The sequence below is a fragment of the Lithobates pipiens genome, unplaced genomic scaffold, assembly GCF_037356315.1.
Source record: "Lithobates pipiens isolate NorthernLeopardFrog02 unplaced genomic scaffold, aLitPip1_a1.2 Scaffold_35, whole genome shotgun sequence".
Classification (NCBI taxonomy): Eukaryota; Metazoa; Chordata; class Amphibia; order Anura; family Ranidae; genus Lithobates; species Lithobates pipiens.
The window spans coordinates 7,118,146-7,143,395 of record NW_027507811.1 but is presented as its reverse complement, the minus strand read 5'-3'; the positions used below and the strand labels follow the sequence as shown (position 1 = coordinate 7,143,395).

General features: G+C 48.3%; 1 protein-coding gene across 1 annotated transcript in view; it reads left to right on the top strand.

Annotated features, from left to right (window-relative positions):
* The window catches only part of LOC143955464 (uncharacterized), a 209,211-nt gene that overhangs the window by 149,814 nt on the left and 34,147 nt on the right, over window positions 1-25,250 (top strand). The window contains exons 8-15 of the mRNA XM_077465507.1: window positions 7,399-8,563; window positions 8,657-8,756; window positions 22,695-22,826; window positions 22,915-23,038; window positions 23,155-23,252; window positions 23,332-23,544; window positions 23,634-23,831; window positions 23,987-24,122. Coding sequence (XP_077321633.1) covers window positions 7,399-8,563; window positions 8,657-8,756; window positions 22,695-22,826; window positions 22,915-23,038; window positions 23,155-23,252; window positions 23,332-23,544; window positions 23,634-23,831; window positions 23,987-24,122 — 2,166 coding nt within the window. The remainder of the gene's footprint in view (window positions 1-7,398; window positions 8,564-8,656; window positions 8,757-22,694; window positions 22,827-22,914; window positions 23,039-23,154; window positions 23,253-23,331; window positions 23,545-23,633; window positions 23,832-23,986; window positions 24,123-25,250) is intronic.

Genomic DNA, 25,250 nt, shown 5'->3' with positions numbered 1-25,250 from the left:
CCCATCTATCAGTGGTACCTATCAGTGCCCCTTAGTGCCACCCATCCATGCCATCAATCCGTGCCCATCTTTGCCCATCAGTGCCACCTTATCTGTGCCCATCAATACTGCCTTATCTGTGCCTATCGGTGCCACCTTATCTGTGCCTATTAGTGCCGCCTTAACTATGCCCATCAGTGCCCACCAGTGCAGCCCATCAGTGCCCACCAGTGCAGCCTATCAGTGTCGCCTCATCAGCGCACTTCAATGAAGGAGAAAAATGACCTGTTTGCAAAATTTTATAACAAACTATTAAATATGATTTTTTTTTTTGCATCTTTTTTTGTTTAGCAAAAAATAAAACTCCCAACTGTGATTAAATACCACGAAAAGAAAGCTCTATTTGTGGGAAAAAAAAGGACGTCAATTTTGTTTGGATACAACGTTGTATGATCGCGCAATTGTCAGTTAAAGCAACGCAGTGCTGAATCGCAAAAAGTGCTCTGGTCAGGAAGGTGAGGGGGGGGGGGGAGTAAAATCTTCCGGGGCTGAAGTGATTAAGGGGAGAAGACACTATTGTGGAAAGGGTGGTGGAGGGAACATATTACGGGGAGGACAGAGTAGTTGTCAGTCTGGGAAGAAATAAGCAGGATGGGGGAAATACAGGTTCACCTGCACTCTGTCAGGAGCTCTGAACCCAAAACCATAGCAAACCTTAAACTGAATGTCCCTCTGTGTGTAATCCCACCGGGGACAGTTCTTCCATGATAGAATCCCTCTTATTATCCCCCCCATACATCCCCATCCTAATATTATACAACCAGTACATTCCAGATCATTCTCTGTTATCAATTATTGGTCTACAGGAAACCTGTATAGATCACATGACCAATGAGGATGGAGGAGGACCAGAGTCACATGACTGAGAAGATACTAAATCTCACCCTGGAGATCATCTACCTGCTGACCGGAGAGGTGAGGAGGATTCTGGGAGGTCACATGACATCACTCTTATCTCTATTAATAAAACACAGACCTGACCGGAGAGGTGAGGAGGATTCTGGGAGGTCACATGACATCACTCTTATCTCTATTAATAAAACACAGACCTGACCGGAGAGGTGAGGAGGATTCTGGGAGGTCACATGACATCACTCTTATCTCTATTAATAAAACACAGACCTGACCGGAGAGGAGAGGAGGATTCTGGGAGGTCACATGACATCACTCTTATCTCTATTAATAAAACACAGACCTGACCGGAGAGGTGAGGAGGATTCTGGGAGGTCACATGACATCACTCTTATCTCTTTTAATAAAACACAGACCTGACCGGAGGGGTGAGGAGGATTCTGGGAGGTCACATGACATCACTCTTATCTCTATTAATAAAACACAGACCTGACCGGAGAGGTGAGGAGGATTCTGGGAGGTCACATGACATCACTCTTATCTCTATTAATAAAAACACAGACCTGACCGGAGAGGTGAGGAGGATTCTGGGAGGTCACATGACATCACTCTTATCTCTATCAATAAAACACAGACCTGACCGGAGAGGTGAGGAGGATTCTGGGATTCTAACATGATATTCCTATTGGTTCTCCAATACAGAGATTGCCTCTTGTGAAGTCAGGTGATCATATGACCATCACAGTGCCTCCATGTGACTCCCTAAAACCTGAGAGACACAACATGGAGAAGATTCTAGAAGTCACCAAGAAGATGATGGAGCTGCTGACAGGAGAGGTGAGGAGGATTCTGGGAATTCTGGGACATTATCCAGTAACAGACAAGGGATGTGTCTGGATGGTGACTGTATCATTGTGTGTGTCAGGTTCCTATAAGGTGTCAGGATGTCACTGTCTATTTCTCCATGGAGGAGTGGGAGTATTTAGAAGGACACAAGGATCTCTACAAGGACGTCATGATGGCCAATCAGCCGCCCCTCACATCACCGGGTAAGAGGAGACTTTATTGTAAAGGAGAGAGCAGTACGGAGGCTCCACCTAGATCCCCCATCATCTGATAAACACATAGAAACAATGTATTCAGTCAGTGTGTGTGTTTCCTACAGATGGATCCAGTAATGGGAACCCACCAGAGGGATGTCCCCGTCCTCTGTATTCCCGGGATTCCACCCAGGAAGGTCACACCATCCCCCACCATCATCAGGTAGATGATTGACCATTATTGGTAGTTATAATTAATACACAAGTGTGATTGATACAATAAATGTTTTATTATATATTCAGAGTGGAGACCTCAGGGATGATAATATTATTGTTAAAGAAGAGTATAAAGAGGAGGATGAGGAGTATGGGTTGAAAAAGGAGTTTTCAGAAGGACACAAGGTTATGATGGTGCCACCTAATAATAACCAACCAGAAAGATGTCCTTGTCTTCTGTACTCCTGGGATTCTACACAAGAAGATCACGACTATGCAAAACCTAATCAGGTAGATGAGGAACAATCACTGATAGTATCATTAGGATCTGTACATTATCTGCATTGTTACCATTGATGTCATTTTTATTATATATTCAGAGTGGAAACCTCAGGGATAATATTGTTGGTAAAGAAGAGTATAAAGAGGAGGATGAGGAGTATGGTGTGATGAACAAGTTTTCAGAAGGACACAAGGATATGATGGAGCCACCAAATACCAGGAACCCACCAGAGAGATGTCCCCGTCCTCTGGATTCCACACAGGAAGGTCACCCCATCCCCCACCATCATCAGGTAGGTGGAGTTGAGGGTCGGGAACATAAAGTGATTGAACACTCTGACATGTGGAGATGATGTGTGGACTCTACAAGATGATATTTTTTTTATGTGATCTCACATCATAAATACTTCTATGTTACAGATGTTATTTTCTGCCATTCTGTTGGTTTAGGGTGAAGATCTGATGAAGATGAAAGTTGAGGGTGAAGTAGAAGAGAGGTATGTGAGGGATGATCAGCAATATACGGAGGAGGCTGGAATGACGAGGACATTCATAGAGGAGGACACTCCTACAGAGATCAGCACAGGTGACCCATCATATATTCTTCTCTTATCTCTGCTCTGTTACTGCTCACTGATTGGTCCAGAGTAGGGCGGGAGCTGAGTGATGTCAGCCAATAATAGGTTGATAATGGTCCCCTCCCTGTACTGATACCCTATTTGTGGTTCAGCTGGCAGTATTAGGTTGGTGATGGTCCCCTCCCTGTACTGATACCCTATTTGCGGCTCAGCTGGCAGTATTAGGTTGTGGGTCACTCCTAGTTACAGTAGCACAGATATGATAACACAGATTGAGCCTTTCTTAGGTTGGTCCCTCTTCTTCCAGCAGAATTATAGCTAAATGTGTCCATAAAACTCTGTTAAATGTCTCGTTGGGATAGGAGGAACACGAATATGAAGATATTTGCCAGCACATCACGGATCATCAAGTTGAGTCCAAGTTGTGCCAGTACTACCCTCAGTGCCACTGTTTACCTTTTTCATTGCACTTTGGTAGATTTTGTATTTTAAAGCTCCGAATGTGAAACTGAGACCCTTAAAAGTTTTGTGACCCACAGAAGACTGGCGTGCTGCTCGGGCTCCTATAAAGGTTTGGGGAGTAACGTAGAAGTCCGCTACAGGAGGAGTGCCGACGAGGGAGTGGTGCTCGTCCCCAGCTCCTTGTGACCACTAGAGAGAGGTAGTGTAATGGTGGAAAAGACTACCTCAGCCTGGGCTCTTGCCAGGCCATGCCCCAACGTGTTTCGCTCAGCCCCCAGGAGCTTAGTCATGGGGATGGAGAACCCGTATATATATATATATATATATATATATATATATATATATATATATATATATATATATATATATATATATATATATATATATATATATATATATATATATATATATATATATATATATATACATATATACATACACTCCCCCACACATGTGTTCTCCATCCCCATGACTAAGCTCAAGGGGTGTAGTGAAATATGTTGGGGAGTGGCATTTTACAGGTTTTGGCTGTGGTAATATAGGACTTGCGTCCAACCCCTCTCCGCTGGAGCAAAATGACCTTCTAAGGAAAATGGCAACATTCCTGACGGGAGATTTCTGGGCTGGCCCGTCCATATAGGTCCGTTTACAATGACATTCCTTATAATTACTGTTGTACCTATATATTAATTTGTCTAAGCCCTATAGTTAGTCTATTAAAACTCTGACCACATGTTGCTGATGATATCACTATAATACAAGGCTATTTATGAAATCAAGCACACGGCTTAATAAAACAAAGTCTTATTTATTTCCCAAGATGACAGGAAACCCTAACATGCAAGTATTTATAAGATATTACAATATTACAAAGCTTACAATCAGAGCATAATACAAGAATATACTTATCACACCCTCTAGAACAGGGGTCATCAACCCCCGGTCCCCGGCCCACTACCGGGCCGTGGCCCTTCTGCAGGTGGGCCGCGGGTGCGGGCGGCCGCAAGACAATTGCTGGGCTACCGGTATGAGAGCGCTGGGTGGATGGAAGAAGCGAGCGGGCAGGCAAGTAGAGATGATATCATCTCTCTCCGCCCCCTCTGCATCACCGCTCTTCCGCCCTCAAAGCCAGTCTGTCGGAGGTGCAGCGGGGGGAGCAGAGAGATTACATCATCTCATACTGCCTGCCCCGCATCGCCGCTCTCCCCTGGCTCCTCGGTGTGTGGAAACAGGATTCCTTGTTCAGCGGCGCAAATTGCCTGCCCCCCAGACAGCTAATCGGGGATGGCAGAAGGGTGGAGCCAGAGGCTGAGAGCCGAAGGAGTCCCGGACCCTCCCTCTTTCTGATGAGACCAGTTGCAGCATGAGGAGAGAGACACCCTGCAACAGCCAGAGGGGTGTTCCCACAGAGATATGACGTCATCAGTGACAGGTGAGCTGTGTGTGGGAGTACAGATGAGGTGTGCTGGGACTTGTAGTTCACCCCCTCAGCTGTCTGCCTGACAATACCACAAGGGGCGCTCCACTCTCTCCGCATCTGGTGACAGGCAACGTGGCAGGTGGCAATCCACATCTTGTGGCAGGTGACTAGGCACATTTAGCAGCAGGCGACAGTGGTAAGTGACACACTCAGGGCTCCCACTGATTCTACAGTATGGCGAGTTGAACTATTTCATTTATTACTGCAGTGTAAAAATTGAAATAATGCGCTTCGATCACCCCGACACCATATCAAGCATGGTGCCGTGATGATTGAATCACTAACACCAGCCATTGCCCGTGAAAAATCATGACCCCCCCCCCCTGGTCCTTGGCACAATTTTCAGCCACACAGCTGGTCCCCGGTGCCAAAAAGGTTGGGGACCACTGCTCTAGAATATACTCGTTAGCTGGTCTCCAGATGTTGAAGGAGAGAGAGAGAGAGAGAGAGAGAGCCATGAGGCATAGGCAAAGGCCAGCATCGGAAGAGAGAGCTCTTTGGTTGCAGCAGCCCTTTTTACAAACCTCAGTCACACCTCATCCAAACCCCCTCCCATTGCCAGCCCAACTCGGTTTTGGACGAATCAGAGTGTTCCTGGGGCATGCTTCCTCAACAGATTACATTAATGACCGTCCTGCCAGGCATGTAGTGGCCATCAGGACTACCAGGAGTTTCCCGGTGGGCCGATGGCTCAGTGGGCCACTCTGATGTAAGGGGGCTGCTGATGGGACACTCTGATGTAAGGGGGTGCTGATGGGCCACTCTGATGTAAGGGGGCTGGTGATGGGACACTCTGATGTAAGGGGGTGCTGATGGGACACTCTCATGTAAGGGGGTGCTGATGGGACACTCTGATGTAAGGGGGTGCTGATGGGACACTCTCATGTAAGGGGGTTGCTGATGGGACACTCTGATGTAAGGGGGTGCTGATGGGACACTCTGATGTAAGGGGCTGGTGATGGGACACTCTGATGTAAGGGGGTGCTGATGGGACACTCTGATGTAAGGGGGTTGCTCATGGGACACTCTGATGTAAGGGGGCTGCTCATGGGACACTCTGATGTAATGGGGGGCTGGTAATGGGACACTCTGATGTAAGGGGGTGCTGATAGGACACTCTGATGTAAGGGGGCTGGTGATGGGACACTCTGATGTAAGGGGGTGCTGATAGGACACTCTGATGTAAGGGGGCTGCTGATAGGACACACTGATGTAAGGGGGTTGCTCATGGGACACTCTGATATAAGGGGGCTGCTCATGGGACACTCTGATGTAAGGGGGCTGGTGATAGGACACTCTGATGTAAGGGGGTGCTGATAGGACACTCTGATGTAAGGGGGCTGCTGATGGGACACTCTGATGTAAGGAGGCTGCTGATGGGACACACTAATGTAAGGGGGTTGCTCATGGGACACTCTGATATAAGGGGGCTGCTGATGGGACACTCTGATGTAAGGGGCTGGTGATAGGACACTCTGATGTAAGGGGGTGCTGATAGGACACTCTGATGTAAGGGGGCTGCTGATGGGACACTCTGATGTAAGGAGGCTGCTGATGGGACACACTAATGTAAGGGGGTTGCTCATGGGACACTCTGATATAAGGGGGCTGCTGATGGGACACTCTGATGTAAGGGGCTGGTGATAGGACACTCTGATGTAAGGGGGTGCTGATAGGACACTCTGATGTAAGGGGGCTGCTGATGGAACACTCTGTTGTAAGGGGGCTGGTGATGGGACACTCTGATGTAAGGGAATGCTGATGGGACACTCAAAATGTAAGTGTGCTGGTCTGGATGAAGTCCAGGACCACATTTCTGTCCCAGTCCAGCCCTACGTCCTGCTGTATTGTCCACGGCAGCATTTGTTCATGAATCGCCACTGTCCGACCTGAGTCAAATCTTCATAGTCATCTTCATCTTTGATCTTCTGTAGCTCAACTCGTCCATTATCTTGCCAGTCATGCTCTCTTTTTGAAGGTTGCTTGCAGAGTAGTTAATCAGGAATTCTCGTAGACAGACCGGAGTCGGTATCGTCAGGCAGAGTTGAGCTTAATTGGCTACATTCCAACATAGGCCACCTGGCTGTATCAACCAGGAAGTAAACTTCCAGAAATATGATATTAATTCATGTTCAACTCCAACATAAGGTAGCCACACTTTGTCCTTGTATGGCCAGGTTTAGAATTCATTAGTCGGTATTGTGAGCCAACAAGGAAATATGAAATATACAATGTCCCCCATCACTGCTCTTCTGACAAGGCTGTGTAAATGTAGAAGTGATCTGGGAGGACCAAAGAACCTTTGACTGAAGAGGGGGGAAAAGTCCCGGCTGGTTGGGACCTCCACAGAGAACATCTCCTCACTCATATCTACCTGATCCAGATGGGATCTTGATGGAAGTGAACTAACCCTCTCATATCTATTGATGATGTTTTTATATTTTTCCAGGACACGCCATGGAGAAACCCTCAAAGGATCGTCTCACTTTATCTCCAGGTTGTAGAATGGAAGATGAGGACATCACAGGAGATCACATGGAGGAAGGCGGGAAATGTTTGTCACCGAAGTCCGTTCCGTCTGAACACCAGACGTTGAACACGGGCGAGAAGAAACATGTCTGCTCCGAGTGCGGGAAGCGTTTTCCGCGCAGATATGATTTCGTTCTACATCAAAGAACCCACACGGGGGAGAAGCCGTATTGCTGTTCTGAGTGTGGAAAATGCTTTGCGATAAAATCAAACCTTGCCAAACATCAAAGAACTCACACAGGCGAGAGGGCGTTTCCCTGCCCCGAGTGCGGGAAATGTTTTTCACAGAAGATCCATCTTATTTCACATCAGAGGTATCACACGGGCGAAAAGCCGTATTCCTGTCCTGAGTGTGGAAAATGTTTTACGGAGAAATCAGTCCTTGTAACGCATAAAAGAACTCACACGGGTGAGAAGGCATATTCCTGCCTTGAGTGCGGGAAATGTTTTTCACAGGGAAAACATCTTCTCGCGCATAAAAGATCTCACACGGGGGAGAAGCCGTATTCTTGCCCTGAGTGCGGGAAAAGTTTTTCTCTCAGACCCCATCTTAACAACCATCTGAGGTCTCACACGGGAGAGAAACCGCATTCCTGTTCTGAGTGTGGAAAATGTTTTAGATTAAAAAAGGGACTTGTAAATCATCAAAGAATTCACACGGGCGAGAAGACGTACACCTGCTCTGAGTGCGGGAAATGCTTTACACAGAAGCACCATCTTGATGCGCATCAGAGGACTCACACGGGCGAAAAGCCGTATTCCTGTCCGGAGTGTGGAAAATGTTTTTCACAAAAATCGGGCCTTCTACACCATCGAACAACTCACACGGGTGAGAAGGCGTATTCCTGCCTTGAGTGCGGGAAATGTTTTGCACAGAATTCCCATCTTAAAATACATCAGGGAACTCACACGGGCGAAAAGCCACATTCCTGTGCCGAGTGTGGGAAATGTTTTTTACATAAATCAGCTCTTGTTATACATCGGAGATCCCACACGGGGGAGAAGCCGTATTCCTGCCCCGAGTGCGGGAAGAGTTTTTCTCGTAAGTGCAATTTTAACAAACACTGTAGGTCTCACACAGGTGAGTAGATGCCTAGTGTAGCTTCTTGGTGTAGAAAATTCCCTTCATGAAAGTCCAATCTTACTGGACATCAGATATGCTACACACGGGTGAGAAGCCGTATTCCTACCCTGTGTGCGGGAAATGGTTTTTCACACAAGTCGAAGTGGGAGCTCATCAGTAATCGCGATGCATCGCCAAATCGAATCGTTGACCAGGTAATCGCAATTGAATTGAATTGCGAGACCACCCAGGCAGAAGTGGGAGCTCATCAGTAATCGCGATGCATCGCCAAATCGAATTGTTGACCAAATAATCGCAATTGAATTGAATCGTGAGACCACCCAAGCAGAAGTGGGAGCTCATCAGTAATCGCGATGCATCGCCAAATCGAATCGTTGACCAGATAATCGCAATTGAATTGAATCGTGAGACCAGTGAAGATGCGCACCTCTAATAAACATCAGAGAACCCACGCAACCCTCGAGGTGTATCAGTGTCCTGAGTGTGGGAAATGTCTTCTATACGGATCATATTTTGCCGTACATTAGAGATCTCACACTGGGAAGAAGCTCACCTCGATATACACCTCAGAAAACGCGTGGCTGAGCGCTCCTCTGATCTTTTTCGTGGAAGAAACGTTTTGAAGCCTTTAGTAAGATTCTTTTTTTCCCTCATAAAGTTCTGTGTGGCTTACTCTAAGAGGAGGGACTATCACTGCTGGTTGGGTCCCTCTAGCAGTGTAGTCAGATCTCCCCTGACCTTCAGCAGAAGCTTCATAGGAAGACATCATAGAGAGAGAAAATCTAGACATGGATGAGGGAGAAAGGGAGATCAGATTACATTAGAAGACGGACAATTTCTGTGCGGTAGTCATCAGCCTGCACAGGCAGCTTCATTTGCTTGGAGAGCGCCACCTGCTGGCTGAAAGTGGAAGATATGACATTTCTAGATGTAACATTTCCTATTTAGCTAAAAAATAAAATACAAATTATACTCATAATCTGGTGTTTTAGTCGTTTTAGTCTACCAGCTCGTACTTGTTGAAACAGCCAACTCTCCCCCCCCCTTCTCATAAATCTCAGGACGTCTGTAGTAGACTCCAATGATAAGTCCATCAGTTTATAGACTCCTCTCTCATTCCTCCCATAATTCTTCCTCCACATCATCACCGACTTCAACCACCTCACCATCACTACGTCCAACCACATCACTATCACTGCCTCCAACCACCTCACCATCACTGCCTCCAACCACCTCACCATCACCGCCTCCAACCACATCACCATCACCGCCTCCAACCACATCACCATCACCGCCTCCAACCACATCACCATCACCGCCTCCAACCACATCACCATCACTGCCACCAACCACATCACCATCACTGCCTCCAACCACCTCACCATCACTGCCTCCAACCACCTCACCATCACTGCCTCCAACCACCTCACCATCACTGCCTCCAACCACCTCACCATCACTGCCTCCAACCACCTCACCATCACTGCCTCCAACCACATCACCATCACTGCTTCCAACCACATCACCATCACTGCCTCCAACCACATCACCATCACTGCCTCCAACCACATCACCATCACTGCCTCCAACCACATCACCATCACTGCCTCCAACCACATCACCATCACTGCCTCCAACCACATCACCCTCACTGCCTCCAACCACATCACCATCACTGCCTCCAACCACATCACCATCACTGCTTCCAACCACATCATCATCACTGTCTCCAACCACCTCACCATCACTGCCTCCAACCACATCACCATCACTGCCTCCAACCACATCACCACCTCCAACCACATCCCCATCACTGCCTCCAACCACATCCCCATCACTGCCTCCAACCACATCACCATCACTGCTTCCAACCACATCACCATCACTGCTTCCAACCACATCACCATCACTGCTTCCAAGCACATCACCATCTCCAACCACATCACCATCAATGTCTCCAACCACATCGCCATCACTGCCTCTAACCACCTCACCATCACTGCCTCTAACCACCTCACCATCACTGCCTCCAACCACATCACCATCACTGCCTCCAACCACATCACCATCACTGCCTCCAACCACATCACCATCACTGCCTCCAACCACATCACCATCACTGCCTCCAACCACATCACCATCACTGCCTCCAACCACATCACCATCACTGCTTCCAACCACATAATCACCATCACTGCTTCCAACCACATAATCACCATCACTGCTTCCAACCACATCGCCATCACTGCCTCCAACCACATCGCCATCACTGCCTCCAACCACATCGCCATCACTGCCTCCAACCACATCGCCATCACCGCTTCCAACCACATCGCCATCACCGCCTCCAACCACATCGCCATCACCGCCTCCAACCACATCGCCATCACCGCCTCCAACCACATCGCCATCACTGCCTCCAACCACATCGCCATCACTGCCTCCAACCACATCGCCATCACTGCCTCCAACCACATCGCCATCACTGCCTCCAACCACATCGCCATCACTGCCTCCAACCACATCGCCATCACTGCCTCCAACCACATCGCCATCACTGCCTCCAACCACATCGCCATCACCGCCTCCAACCACATCGCCATCACCGCCTCCAACCACATCGCCATCTCCAACCACATCACCGCCTCCAACCACATCACCATCACCGCCTCCAACCACATCACCATCACCGCCTCCAACCACATCACCATCACCGCTTCCAAGCACATCACCATCTCCAACCACATCACCATCACCACCTCCAACCACATCACCATCACCACCTCCAACCACATCACCATCACCACCTCCACCCACATCACCATCACCGCCTCCACACACGTTATCATCACCGCCTCCAACCACATCACCACCTCCAAACACAAGATATTTAGCATTTTCTTTCAGCTCTATGATTCTTGCAGTAAGCCCAAAGAAACAACCCATTACTATATTTATTAATATGCTTTTTCTGAACAAGATTGCTCCGCATAAAAACTATTTACATTCACAAATAAAACAAATACAAGGCATGTAGAGTACTAAAAATATACATACGTACAGACATTCAAATGTTCTCTATCCTTAACTAGCTGAAGAAAATTGACAATCTCTTTGTTATAGGGATACAGTAAAAGTCATTTAGCCTTTGTTATAGCTTGTCCATGATTTCCTTAAGGAACAGGACTCTCAGCATTAAGTGATCACAGGGAAACAGGTTCTTGATTTTGGTAATTTCTCACTTACTCTTATAATGGAGCTTTAGTGTTGTCTCAAGGTAGTCCTCCTTTCTGTTTTTTGTTGCTGGCCTTGTGTCTAAAAAATATGTAGCCCCATCCAGGAGTAGTTTGCAGGTCATCTCTATGCAATAGAGATACAATATAGTCAGTAAATCTCCGTTATAGCTGGTCCACAATTTCCTTAATGAACAGGATTATAGGATAACACATTCTTGATCTTGGCAGTCTCGTTCTAACTCTTATAATGGGGCTTTAGTGTCATCTCAAGGTCGAGTCCTCCTTTCTTCTTTTTGTAGGCCTTGTGTCTGAAGCCCCATCCAGTTGTTTTTTACAGGTAGTGGGTGGACTATATCCAATATCCCACATCCGAGCAAACGGACAATATTTTAAATGTGAGATCAAAAATAAAGTGAATAAAATATACAAAATGAAATAAAAGAGCTGCCCATTATCAGAGTTAAAAAAAAAGTCCAAAGCTACAAAAAAATCCTGCCAAAGTCTAAGGACTTGACCGCGCTCTCATGGATACATCCTTGTAAAAGTGGATCATCAAAAAGTGTAAAAAAACATGGAACATGTTAAATATCCATATAACCTAAATAGTCCTAATATCATGCTCCAGTGCAAAAAAAAAAAAATGTGACACCTAAAGAAATCGCGCTCTTCCTCTTCACCATACCGCACTCACCGGAAAGTTGACCCCCTTTTTACTCAAAGTCACAAAACACTTTTGTATCCCCAACTGGCAATCTCCCACACATGACCGTTGAGTTTCAATCTGCTCCATCTGTTTTGAAATCCTGTACATGTGGACACCACCATATCCTTAATAGCACTCCTGCTCCTTTAGAAGACTAGAATGTATCTCATTCACAGGGAGGAAGATAAAGGAGCCTCTCATGGTGTAGTAAATTCAGTTTAATAAATAAGAGTAAAATTGCACTTACATAAAGTAAAAACACTCAGGCATTGAAATAGAAACTAAAAAAGCCATTTAGCTCCAAACGGCAAAAGTGACGTGTCCAGGACGGCCTGCCCAACGCGTGTCATCAGCAACACCTGACATCATTATCTGCTGTGCAGCATGGAGCAGCAGAAAGGTGCGTGGGGTCCGGATTAGAGCAGAGCCACTAGCAGATGGCACACATGGTGTGCAACATGGGAACACTATAGCAGAAGAATGGGGGGACCAGAGAGAGAGGACTGAGCGATGGAGGATCAGCAGAGCAAGTAGACCAGAGCAGGAGAAACTAGCAATGTCATACGTGGTGAGCAGTGTGGGAGCAATATAGCAGGAGGTGAGCAGGGACCAGAGAGAGCAAGGAGGATCAGCAAACAAGAGGATCCAGCAGAGCTAGGGGGTACTAATAAGGGGGAGATCAGTAGAGCTGGAGTTACCTCGAGAGCCTCGGCTATGGAATGCTCTACCAGTCAACATCCGCCTGGAAGAAAATCACCTGGCTTTTAGGAAAAAACTCAAGACCTTCCTCTTTTAGCAGATGATCAAAGCTCGCCACAGCGCCTAGAGGCGATTCAGTTCGCATTGTGCGCTATATAAGTATTTCATTCATTCATTCACTGAGTGGGAGATCAGTAGAGCTGAAGTTACTACTGAGTGTGGGATCAGTAGAGCTGGAGTTACTACTGAGTGGAGGATCAGCAGAGATGAGAGTTTCTGAGTATCGGATCAGCAGAGCTGGGGGTTACTAATAAAGGGGAGATCAGTAGAGCTGGAGTTACTACTGAGTGGGGGATCAGTAGAGCTGGAGTTACCACTGAATGGGGGATCAGCAGAGCTGGGGGTTACTACTGAATGGGGGATCAACAGAGCTGTGGGTCACTACTAAGTAGGGGATTAGCAGAGCTGAGAGTTTTTTACTGAGTAGTGGATCAGCAGAGCTGGGGGTTACTACTAAGGGGAGATCAGTAAAGCTGGAGTTACTACTGAGTGGGGGATCAGTAGAGCTGAAGTTACTACTGAATGGGGGATCAACAGACCTGGGGGTTATTACTAAGTAGGGGATTAGCAGAGCTGAGAGTTTTTTACTGAGTAGCGGATCAGCAGAGCTGGGGGTTACTACTAAGGGGAGATCAGTAGAGCTGGAGTTACCACTGAGTGGGGGATCAGCAGAGCTGGGGGTTACTACTGAATTGGGGATCAACAGAGCTGGGGGTTACTACTAAGTAGGGGATTACTAGAGCTGAGAGTTTTTACTGAGTAGCGGATAAGCAGAGCTGGGGGTTACTACTAAGGGGAGATCAGTAGAGCTGGAGTTACCACTGAGTGGGGGATCAGCAGAGCTGGGGGTTACTACTGAAGGGGGCATCAATAAAGCCGGGGGGTACTACAGGGCAGGGGATCTGCTAAACAAGGGTACTAATAAGCTGGGGATCTGCTGAGATAGGGTACTACTGAGGTGAGTTCTACTGGGCCCTTTTCAAAACGAATAGAAAATCAACATACACGGGGCATTTGGCAAGCTTCATTAAAGCATATCTGAAGCATCAAAAACACATTAAAAAAAAAAAAGCATTTGTAGATACAACATGTACCGATAAAAGGGCTGAGAATTATTTTTGAGTAGGTAAAGACAATCCGACTTTGCTATACCTGAGTAATTATTATTACAACAACCCGTCAATAAAGGTTTTAAAGGTATCCACCCTTCCTTTGGTACGGCATCTTGCAGTAGACAGCACAGTTACATTCATACAGCATATACAACCAAAGAACGTATCCAATAAGTAGTCTTTCCATCACCAGTTCGAGCGGGCTCCATCCTGGGGTATCCAGCCAGGGACCCCATAAGTTATCAAATTTATGGGGGCGTCCCCTATGCTGATAGATATATTTCTCTAATCTAAGGGTTTCTCCCATACATTGCCCTCATTCCTTATGTGAAGGAGGATCAGCGGACTTCCAGTGTCGAAGTATCACCCTTCGAGCCTGAAAGAGACCTCTGGCCACTGGCTCTCTCTTGTGGAGACCGGTAATTGAAAATCATCTAAGATACCTAAAAGCAGGCCCGGACTGGGACAAAAAATAGGCCCGGGCATTTTACATTGAGCAGCCAACCTTTCCAGGGACCGGGGGGTGGGGGGGGTGGGGGATGGGTTCGGTAGACATTAGCGGGAGTGGCTGGTGTTGGTCCTCCAAACTGTAATGTGCAGTGACACTGTGATATAAAGGGAACTGCACTAAAAAGGGGCACTGCAATGATTACAGTGCCCTTTTATGGGGCAGTCCCCTTTATATTATAGTGTCCCAGTCCTATTGTGGCCATGCCAGTACTGTCTGTCTCCTATTGTGTCCATGGCCCAGTGACACTGACCTGCTCTCTGGCGCTGCGGGTACAGGGTGGCTCCCTCTGGCGCTGCGGGTACAGGGTGGCTCTCTCTGGTGGTGCGGTGCAGCGTGTCTCTCTCTGGTGGTGCGGTGCAGCGTCGCTCTCTCTGGTGGTGCGGTGCAGCGTCGCTCTCTGGTGGTGCGGTGCAGCGTGGCTCTCTCTGGTGGTGCGGTGCAGCGTCGCTCTCTCTGGTGGTGCGGTGCAGCGTGGCTCTCTCTGGTGGTGCGGTGCAGCGTGGCTCTCTCTGGTGGTGCGGTGCAGCGTCTCTCTCTCTGGTGGTGCGGTGCAGCGTCGCTCTCTCTGGTGGTGCGGTGCAGCGTGGCTCTCTCTGGTGGTGCGGTGCAGCGTCGCTCTCTCTGGTGGTGCGGTGCAGCGTCGCTCTCTCTGGTGGTGCGGTGCAGCGTGGCTCTCTCTGGTGGTGCGGTGCAGCGTGGCTCTCTCTGGTGGTGCGGTGCAGCGTGGCTCTCTCTGGTGGTGCGGTGCAGCGTCGCTCTCTCTGGTGGTGCGGTGCAGCGTCGCTCTCTCTGGTGGTGCGGTGCAGCGTCGCTCTCTCTGGTGGTGCGGTGCAGCGTCGCTCTCTCTGGTGGTGCGGTGCAGCGTCGCTCTCTCTGGTGGTGCGGTGCAGCGTCGCTCTCTCTGGTGGTGCGGTGCAGCGTCGCTCTCTCTGGTGGTGCGGTGCAGCGTCGCTCTCTCTGGTGGTGCGGTGCAGCGTCGCTCTCTCTGGTGGTGCGGTGCAGCGTGGCTCTCTCTGGTGGTGCGGTGCAGCGTGGCTCTCTCTGGTGGTGCGGTGCAGCGTGGCTCTCTCTGGTGGTGCGGTGCAGCGTGGCTCTCTCTGGTGGTGCGGTGCAGCGTGGCTCTCTCTGGTGGTGCGGTGCAGCGTGGCTCTCTCTGGTGGTGCGGTGCAGCGTGGCTCTCTCTGGTGGTGCGGTGCAGCGTCGCTCTCTCTGGTGGTGCGGTGCAGCGTCTCTCTCTCTAGTGGTGCGGTGCAGCGTGGCTCTCTCTGGTGGTGCGGTGCAGCGTGGCTCTCTCTGGTGGTGCGGTGCAGCGTGGCTCTCTCTGGTGGTGCGGTGCAGCGTGGCTCTCTCTGGTGGTGCGGTGCAGCGTCGCTCTCTCTGGTGGTGCGGTGCAGCGTCTCTCTCTCTGGTGGTGCGGTGCAGCGTGGCTGGTTGTGCTGGGGCTATTAGTTCCCCCAGCACAGTCCTCTGTTTCATTTGCCATGTCTCCTGTAGTAGCTGCTACAAGCACTCCTCAGCTTGTTTCTGGGTTTTCTCTTTCACCCCAGCAGAGTGCATGCTGGGGACTGTAGTCTGCTCCCTGCTGAGACCAATGGTGCCATGTATCTCTGGGACTACATTTCCCATGATGCCCCTCTAGTTTCTTCTGATTGGCCCTCTGTGTTGGCCAATGGGGAGGGAAAACTACCAAAAAGGAACGCCTTCTCTTCCCCTGCTGCTGACGTGAGAAGGGGAGGGGGAGCGAGGGGGGAATAGTGACAGCAGCCTGAAGCTTTCCCCACCGTGCGGACGCCCATGGCTGGAGGAGGGGAGCGGAACTGTCAGCGCGGCGCTGAGGCTGAGCTGTGTGTGAGAGAGACACACAGCACAGCCCATGCAGCCGCCAGTTCCGCAGGACACAGGCACGGCCGTATGGCGGTAGGCGAGCGGCGGCCGTGGCCTGTGTTACCCACGATCAGGCCGCGGCCGCCGCTTACCCCCCGCTGTGCGGCCTGATCATCATCAGGCCACGGGCGGCCCTGGCCCACCGGGCAAATGCCCGGTCTGCCCTATGGCCAGTCCGGGCCTGCCTAAAAGACACGGTTTTGGGGTCAAGTGGAATCAAGGTCTGAAACACAGAGTTTATAGTATTCAACACTCCCACCCAGAATAAGGGCAATTCTGGGCATCGCCAGGTCAAATGGATAGAGGTCTCCATGGTCCCTATAACATTTACCACACAACGGGGGAATCGAAAAGGCCTATCGTAAATAATCTAGCTGCTGTGAAGTGTACCCTTAAAAGTAGATGTGTTACCAAAATCCCATTGATCTTCTATAAAAGGACCAAGATCTATTTCCCATTTCTCGCCCCCCCCTTAGGGGAAGGGAAGTCAGAAACTCTGTTGCCGCGTACACACGATCGGAATTATGGTCGGAAAAAGGCCCGATGGTTTTTCCCGATGGAATTCCGCTCAAGCTGTCTTGCCTACACACGGTCACACCAAATTTCCAACCGCTAAAGAACGCGGGGACAGACAACACGTACGACGGGACTAGAAAAAGGAAGTTCAATAGCCCAGTAGCCAATAGCTTCCGTCTCGTAGTTGAATCTGAGAATGCGTGATTTTTTTGCGTGTCGGAATTGCATTACACACGATCGGAATTTCCAATAATACGTTTTTCCGTCGGGAAAATTGAGAACATGCTCTCAAATTTTTGCTGGCGGGAATTCGGCCAGCTAAATTCCGATGGAGCGTACACGCGGTCTCATTTTCCGATAAAAAGCTCTAATCGGTCTTTTGCTGGCCGAAATTTCCGATTGTGTGTACGTGGCATGTCAGTAACAGTGCATAGCTTCTGGATATAAAACGTTTTGTAGACACCGTTTCAGCCATGGCATTAAATAGTGGTGTAGGGGATTGTCGCCACTTAAAAGGTGTTTTTGAAGTGCCAAGGGAACCAAAATTAAATCCTAAGGATTTACAGGGGAGGAAACCGGGAGAGTCGCATGGAAATCACCCTGAACAAAGAGCTTGATCAAGGAATCGGAAGCCAGTGGTATCTGGAACCTTATCACATACATAGAAAGCTGAACCTTCATTGTGCTGAAGGGTTGAAGGCTGGCCAAGACCCATTTACAAACAGGCCAGGATTCGACCCACAGATTTCTTTGGGTAAAACTTCCTTGACTCACACCGACTGAAGTAGGCCTTTCATATGTGTTGGTAGACCTTATGGAAAGCTAGACTACCTCGTTTTAGCATCGTGGAAATCCCTGATTCGGAAATGCTTCTATCTCTCACAACTTGAGCTTCTATAGCCAAACCGTTAAAGCCAACAACTGTGAAGCAGGATGGCAAACAGGTCCTTGAAACAAATGATGTGGACAATCGGTAAGAGCTCATGGAGTGTCTGCCAGGAGTGTCATCAGGTCAGAGTACCACATCGGTGTGGGCCTGTTGAAAGTTTTCATGATCACTAAAGTTCCCTCCATCTCGATACGGCAGAGGAAATGAGGAAGGAGTTTTAGCGGAGGCTTAATAAGATCTAGAGACAAACCTGCCCAGGTTTCTGTTGAACTAGGAGGTCCATATCTGGCATCCACCACCTATGACACAGGTCCTGGGAATATCTTTGGGTGTGGAGACCTCTCCTCTGGGTTCAGTGCCAGCTGAGGATATCTGCTTGCCAATTGTCCATGCCTGGTATATAAACAGCGGACAAGGTGGTACTGTGAAGTTCTGCTCAGACCTGGACCTTTTTTTTTTTTTTACCTCTCTTGCCGCATTGAGCTGTCAGTAGCAGACCCCTTAAGTCATGTAGGTTGTGAGGTGGGGCCTCCATTGACTGGACTTGCTTTTCAGCACATCCCACAGATGCTCGATGTTGTGTTGATCAAAGAATCAGAAACCAATGGTCTCTGAAACCTTATCACGTACATAGAAAGCTGAACCTTGATTGTGCTAAGGGTTGAAGGCTTTCAAAGGAGTTTTAGTGGAGGAAAGGCTTAATAAGATCTGGAGACAAACCTGCCCAGGTTTATGTTGAACTAGAAGGTACATATCTGGCATCCACCACCTATGACACAGGTACTGGGAACACCTTTGGGTGTGGAGACCTCTCCTCTGGGTTCAGCGCCAGCGTTATCCTGCTGAAAGAGGCCACTGCCATCAGAGAATACCATTTCCATAAAGGGGGGGGGGGGGTACATGGTCCCCAACACTGTTTAGGTAGCTGGTATGTGTCAAAGTAACATCCACATGAATGGAAGGACCCAAGGTTTCCCAGCAGAACATTGCCCAAAGTATTACACTGCCTTCCGTCGGCTTGCCTTCTTCCCATACTGCATCCTGGTGCCATCTCTTCCCCAGGTAAGTGACACACACATACCCGACCATCCACATGATGTCAAAGAAAACACGACTCATCGGATCAGGCCACCTTCTTCCATTGCTCTGATGCTCACCTAGCAACTGTACGCACCTTTGGCTGCGGATACGGGTCAGCGTGGTCACCCCGTCCGGTTCTTCGGCTACACCTACCCATACATAACAAAACTGTGATGGTCATTTTTCTGCTTTCAACACCTCAACTTCAGGGACAACATGTTTACTTTCTGCCTAATAAATCCCACTGACTTTCAGCTGCCATTGTAACGAGATAATCAACGTTAGACATGTGCGTTTCATGACGTTTATGATTCATTTTTTTTTGGATGGAAATTTCATTTTTGGAGATTCGGATGTATAGGAATCTCCGAATACACATGGCAATGAATGACAGGAAAAAAGTTATAACGAAATGAATGAATGAATTTGTTACATTCGGTTGACGTCACATGATACGATAGTAGGTCGGGACCATGGGGAAATGAATTTAATGTTCAAATTCGTTCGATAATTCGGATTTGGACATTTCATTCCGTTCGTTAATTCAGATGCACATGACGCCAGTCGACATTGTCCAATCAGCTAATGCCATTTCTTTTGGTGGGTTGGACTAGCGTCCGAAAATATTAAATCCTTCTGATTCCAATCCGTCTGATTCGATAATGTATCGAGTGTAAAGCAATCTTCCGGGAAAAAGATGCAAAAATGTTTCCAATTCTCCCGGACCAACATATATAAGAAACGAATGCGGAAGATATGAATCCAAAAACACGAATCGAAATCGACATAACAAATACGACAAAACAAAATTCTTCGATGAAACTAATGCATCTGAAACAAGACAAAAAATTTCTGGCTAGTCAATGTTATTCACTTTTACCTGTCGGTGGTCTTATTATGGCTAATCGGTCTACAGAATATACATAAAACAGAACAAGGCAATGATCATGAACCATTTGCAACATAAATCTTAATTGTTATGTTCTCTTTTGATAAAATCAAAAAATTATGGATGAAACGGAACAAGACTACGAGACGTTTCTCGGGGGCTGCAGTTCCTCTGATCTCCACAAGATGGGGATCTCACGTCTACCCAGACAGGAAGTCTCTATGGAAGACAGGAAGTGATGTCAGGCACAGACAGGAAGTGATGTCAGGTACAAATAGGAAGTTCCGGGTGAGAGGTGAGGCGGGAGGAAGTAGAGAGGAGACATTGCTAGAGCTGGCAGTAGAAGAGGTAATAAGATTATTGTTGTTATTATTATTATTATTATTATGATACAGGATTTATATAGTGCCGACAGTTTAAGCAGGGCATTACGACATTAGTGTAGACAGTACAAATACAATACACTTTAATACAGTAGTAATCAGATGGCCCTGCTCCTTAGAGCTTACAATCTAAGAAGGAGGGTCAAGAGATACGAGAGGTAGTAACTGGGGTGGGGATGTGCTGATGGAGAAATAAATGTACAGTTGTTCGGTGGGGGCCAGATAGGCTTCTCTATAGACATGAGTTTTCAGGGATTGTCTGAAAGTAGACAAAGTAGGAGATAGTCGGACAGATTGGGGTAAAGCGTTCCAGAGGATGGGAGAGGCTCGGGGGAAGTCCTGGAGGCGATCATGGGGTGAGGTGACAGGGGTAGCTAGAGAGCAGGAGGTCCTGGGAGGAGCGAACTTGGCAAAGAGAACGATTTGGTTGGTATTTTGAGACCAAGTTAGTGATATAGCTGGGAGCCAAGTTGTAAGATCTTATTTTCTAGGTACACAGATTGGGGTTGGGAGTTCTAGATGATGGGAGAGGCTCTGGAGAGGTCCCAGAGGAGAAGATAGGGGAGATTGAGAGCAGGAGGTCATAAAAGAAGCAGAGAGGATGGTTTGAGTTATTTATCAAGATGAGGATGCTGATGGTAGCTCAGGGTAGAACTATGGATGGCTTTGTATGTTGTTGTTAGTATTTTGAATGTTATTTATTAGGTGAGGCTAGTAGAGGGATTGGAAGAGGGGGTGGAGGACATCGAGTGGAAGACAGTGGAGGGATTGGCAGAGAGGGTTGGAGGACACTGAATGGAGGCCAGTGGAGGGATCGGCAGAGAGGGGTGGAGGACACTGAATGGAAGCCAGTGGAGGGATTGGCAGAGAGGGGTGGAGGACACTGAATGGAAGCCAGTGGAGGGATTGGCAGAGAGGGGTGGAGGACACTGAATGGAGACCAGTGGAGGGATCGAAAGAGAGGGGTGGAGGACACTGAATGGAGACCAGTGGAGGGATTGGCAGAGAGAGGTGGAAGACACTGAATGGAAGCCAGTGGAGGGATTGGCAGAGAGGGTTGGAGGACACTGAATGGAGGCCAGTGGAGGGATCGGCAGAGAGGGGTGGAGGACACTGAATGGAGACCAGTGGAGGGATTGGCAGAGAGAGGTGGAAGACACTGAATGGAAGCCAGTGGAGGGATTGGCAGAGAGGGTTGGAGGACACTGAATGGAGGCCAGTGGAGGGATCGGCAGAGAGGGGTGGAGGACGCTGAATGGAAGCCAGTGGAGGGATTGGCAGAGAGGGGTGGAGGACACTGAATGGAAGCCAGTGGAGGGATTGGCAGAGAGGGTTGGAGGACACTGAATGGAGGCCAGTGGAGGGATCGGCAGAGAGGGGTGGAGGACACTGAATGGAAGCCAGTGGAGGGATTGGCAGAGAGGGTTGGAGGACACTGAATGGAGACCAGTGGAGGGATTGTCAGAAGTGGGTGGAGGACACTGAATGGAGGCCAGTGGAGGGATTGTCAGAGAGGGGTGGAGGACACTGAGCCATTGGTAAGGTGGATGAGTCTGGTAGCAGTATTCATGATAGACTGAAGGGGGGGATAGTCTCTGTAGAGGTCGGCCAATGGAAGGGAGTTACGGTAGTCAAGACGAGAGATGAGCTGAAAGTGAATTAGTTGCTTTGAGGTGTCATTGGTTAGGAGGGGCATATTTTGGGGGGAGGAGAAGATGGGTCCAGGAATGAGAGTTTAGGGAGAGAAGACACTATTGTGGAAAGAGTGGTAGAGGGAACATATTACAGGGAGGACAGAGTAGTAGTCAGTATGGGAAGAAAAAAGGAGGAGCTCTGTTTGTAGAAGATGCTGTCTTGTTTGCGTTTTAGAAAAGTGCCGTGTTCAAAGTGAAAGGGCATTTATTTTAAAAATGTATTATTGATCTACAGGGAAACCTTTTATAGACCACATGACCTATGAGGATGGAGGAGGACCGGAGTCACATGGCCGAGAAGATACTAAACCTCACCCTGGAGATCATCTACCTGCTGACCGGAGAGGTGAGGAGGATTCTGGGAGGTCACATGACATCACTCTTATCTCTATTAATAAAACACAGACCTGACCGGAGAGGTGAGGAGGATTCTGGGATTCTAACATGATATTCCTATTGGTTCCCCAATACAGAGATTTCCTCTTGTGAAGTCCGGTGATCATATGACCATCACAGTGCCTCCATGTGACTCCCTAAAACCTGAGAGACACAACATGGAGAAGATTCTAGAAGTCACCAAGAAGATGATGGAGCTGCTGACAGGAGAGGTGAGGAGGATTCTGGGAATTCTGGGACATTATCCAGTAACAGACAAGGGATGTGTCTGGATGGTGACTGTATCATTGTGTGTGTCAGGTTCCTATAAGGTGTCAGGATGTCACTGTCTATTTCTCCATGGAGGAGAAAGAAAATTTAGAAGGACACAAGGATCTCTACAAGGACGTCATGATGGCCAATCAGCCGCCCCTCACATCACCGGGTAAGAGGAGACTTTATTGTAAAGGAGAGAGCAGTACGGAGGCTCCACCTAGATCCCCCATCATCTGATAAACACATAGAAACAATGTATTCAGTCAGTGTGTGTGTTTCCTACAGATGGATCCAGTAATGGGATCCCACCAGAGAGATGTCCCCGTCCTCTGTATTCCCGGGATTCCACACAGGAAGATCACACCATCCCCCACCATCATCAGGTAGATGAGGAACAATCACTGATAGTTATATTTTATACACAGCATGTTTGTCACAATAAATGTTTTATTATATATTCAGTGTGGAAACCTCGGAGATGATGATAATATTATTGTTAAGGAAGAGTATAAAGAGGAGGATGAGGAGTATGGAGTGATGAAGGAGTTTTCAGAAGGACAAATGGATGTCACAATGGAGCCACCTAGTAACATAAACCCACCAGAGAAATGTCCCCATCCTCTGTGTTCCCAGGATTCCACACAGGAAGATCATAACTATACAAAAGCTGATCAGGTAGATGAGGAACAATCACTGATAGTATCATTAGGATCTGTACATTATCTGCATTGTTACCATTGATGTCATTTTTATTATATATTCAGAGTGGAAACCTGAGAGATCCTAAAGTTGATGTTAAAGAAGAGATAAAAGAGGAGGATGAGGAGTATGGAGTGATGGAGGAGTTTTTAGGACGACACGAAGATATGATGGAGCCACCTAATAACAGGAACCCACCAGAGAGATGTCCCCGTCCTCTGGATTCCACACAGGAAGGTCACACCATCCCCCACCATCATCAGGTAGGTGGAGTTGAGGGTGGGGAACATAAAGTGATTGAACACTCTGACATGTGGAGATGATGTGTGGACTCTACAAGATGATATTTTCTATGTGATCTCACATCATAAATACTTCTATGTTACAGATGTTATTTTCTGCCATTCTGTTGGTTTAGGGTGAAGATCTGATGAAGATGAAAGTTGAGGGTGAAGTAGAGGAGACGTATGTGAGGGATGATCAGCAATATACGGAGGAGGCTGGAATGAGGGGGACATTCAAAGAGGAGGACACTCCTACAGAGATCAGCACAGGTGAGCCATCATATATTCTTCTATTATCTCTTCTTGTCACGTACCTAGTCGGAGGTCGAAGTGCTGAGAGGGCTTCCCTTGTGGCTGAGTGCAGGGCATCCTGGAAGGTGGTGACAGGGAGTCCTATGTTAAAAAAAAAAAAAACAAGAGTTTCCAGCTGCGACAGGCTGAAGTGATGAGATGTCTGCTGAATAGCAGCTGGAGGAGCAGGATGCACCGCTGGGCAGGAGTCCCTTTGGAGAGCCGGGAAGCAAGGTCAGGAGCCAGGCCACACGGATCAGCCAGGGGTAAGGTAGCAAGCAGGGTCAGGAGTGAGCCGGGGTCCTACGCTGGTAATCGGGCAGCAGCGGGGTCAAAAGTGCAAGCCAAAGGTCATACACGCATCAGCAGGTAGAAGCCAAGTCAATGGAGTAAGCCAAGGTTCAAAGCCAGGGATGGAGACGAGACAGGTCAAAGGCAAGCCGGGTGGGTGACGGGAAATCCAATAATATCAGGACTTCAGAAGCAGATGGGGGAGCTGAAGATCATCCAGCAACTTGTGACTTTAAACGGGGTACTGGGCGCCAGGATCTGTCACGCCATGCGTGTGCCGTTGCACGTCGATGTTCGCCAACATTTCCACTCTCAAACGGGTGCCCGTAATCTGTAAATTTTCTGATTATTATTAGCAGCTGTGCCCGTGAAGTCCTTTGCGAACTATTCTCTGACAGTGAACTCTCTAAAAGATGATGTTCACAAAAATTCTGGAAGGTAGCCGGGGCATTACACAGACCAAATGGCATAACAACAGGCATGTACTGGCCATTGGGATTACCGGGAGTTTCCCGGTGGGCCGATGGCTCAGTGGGCCACTCTGATGTAAGGAGGTGCTGATGGGACACTCTGATGTAAGGGGGTGCTGTTGGGACACTGATGTAAGGGGGCTGCTGATGGGACACTCTGATGTAAGGAGGTGCTGTTGGGACACTCTGATGTAAGGGGGTTGCTGATGGGACACTCTGATGTAAGGGGGCTGGTGATGGGACACTCTGATGTAAGGGGGCTGCTGATGGGACACTCTGATGTAAGGGGGCTGCTGATGGGACACTCTGATGTAAGGAGGTGCTGATGGGACACTCTGATGTAAGA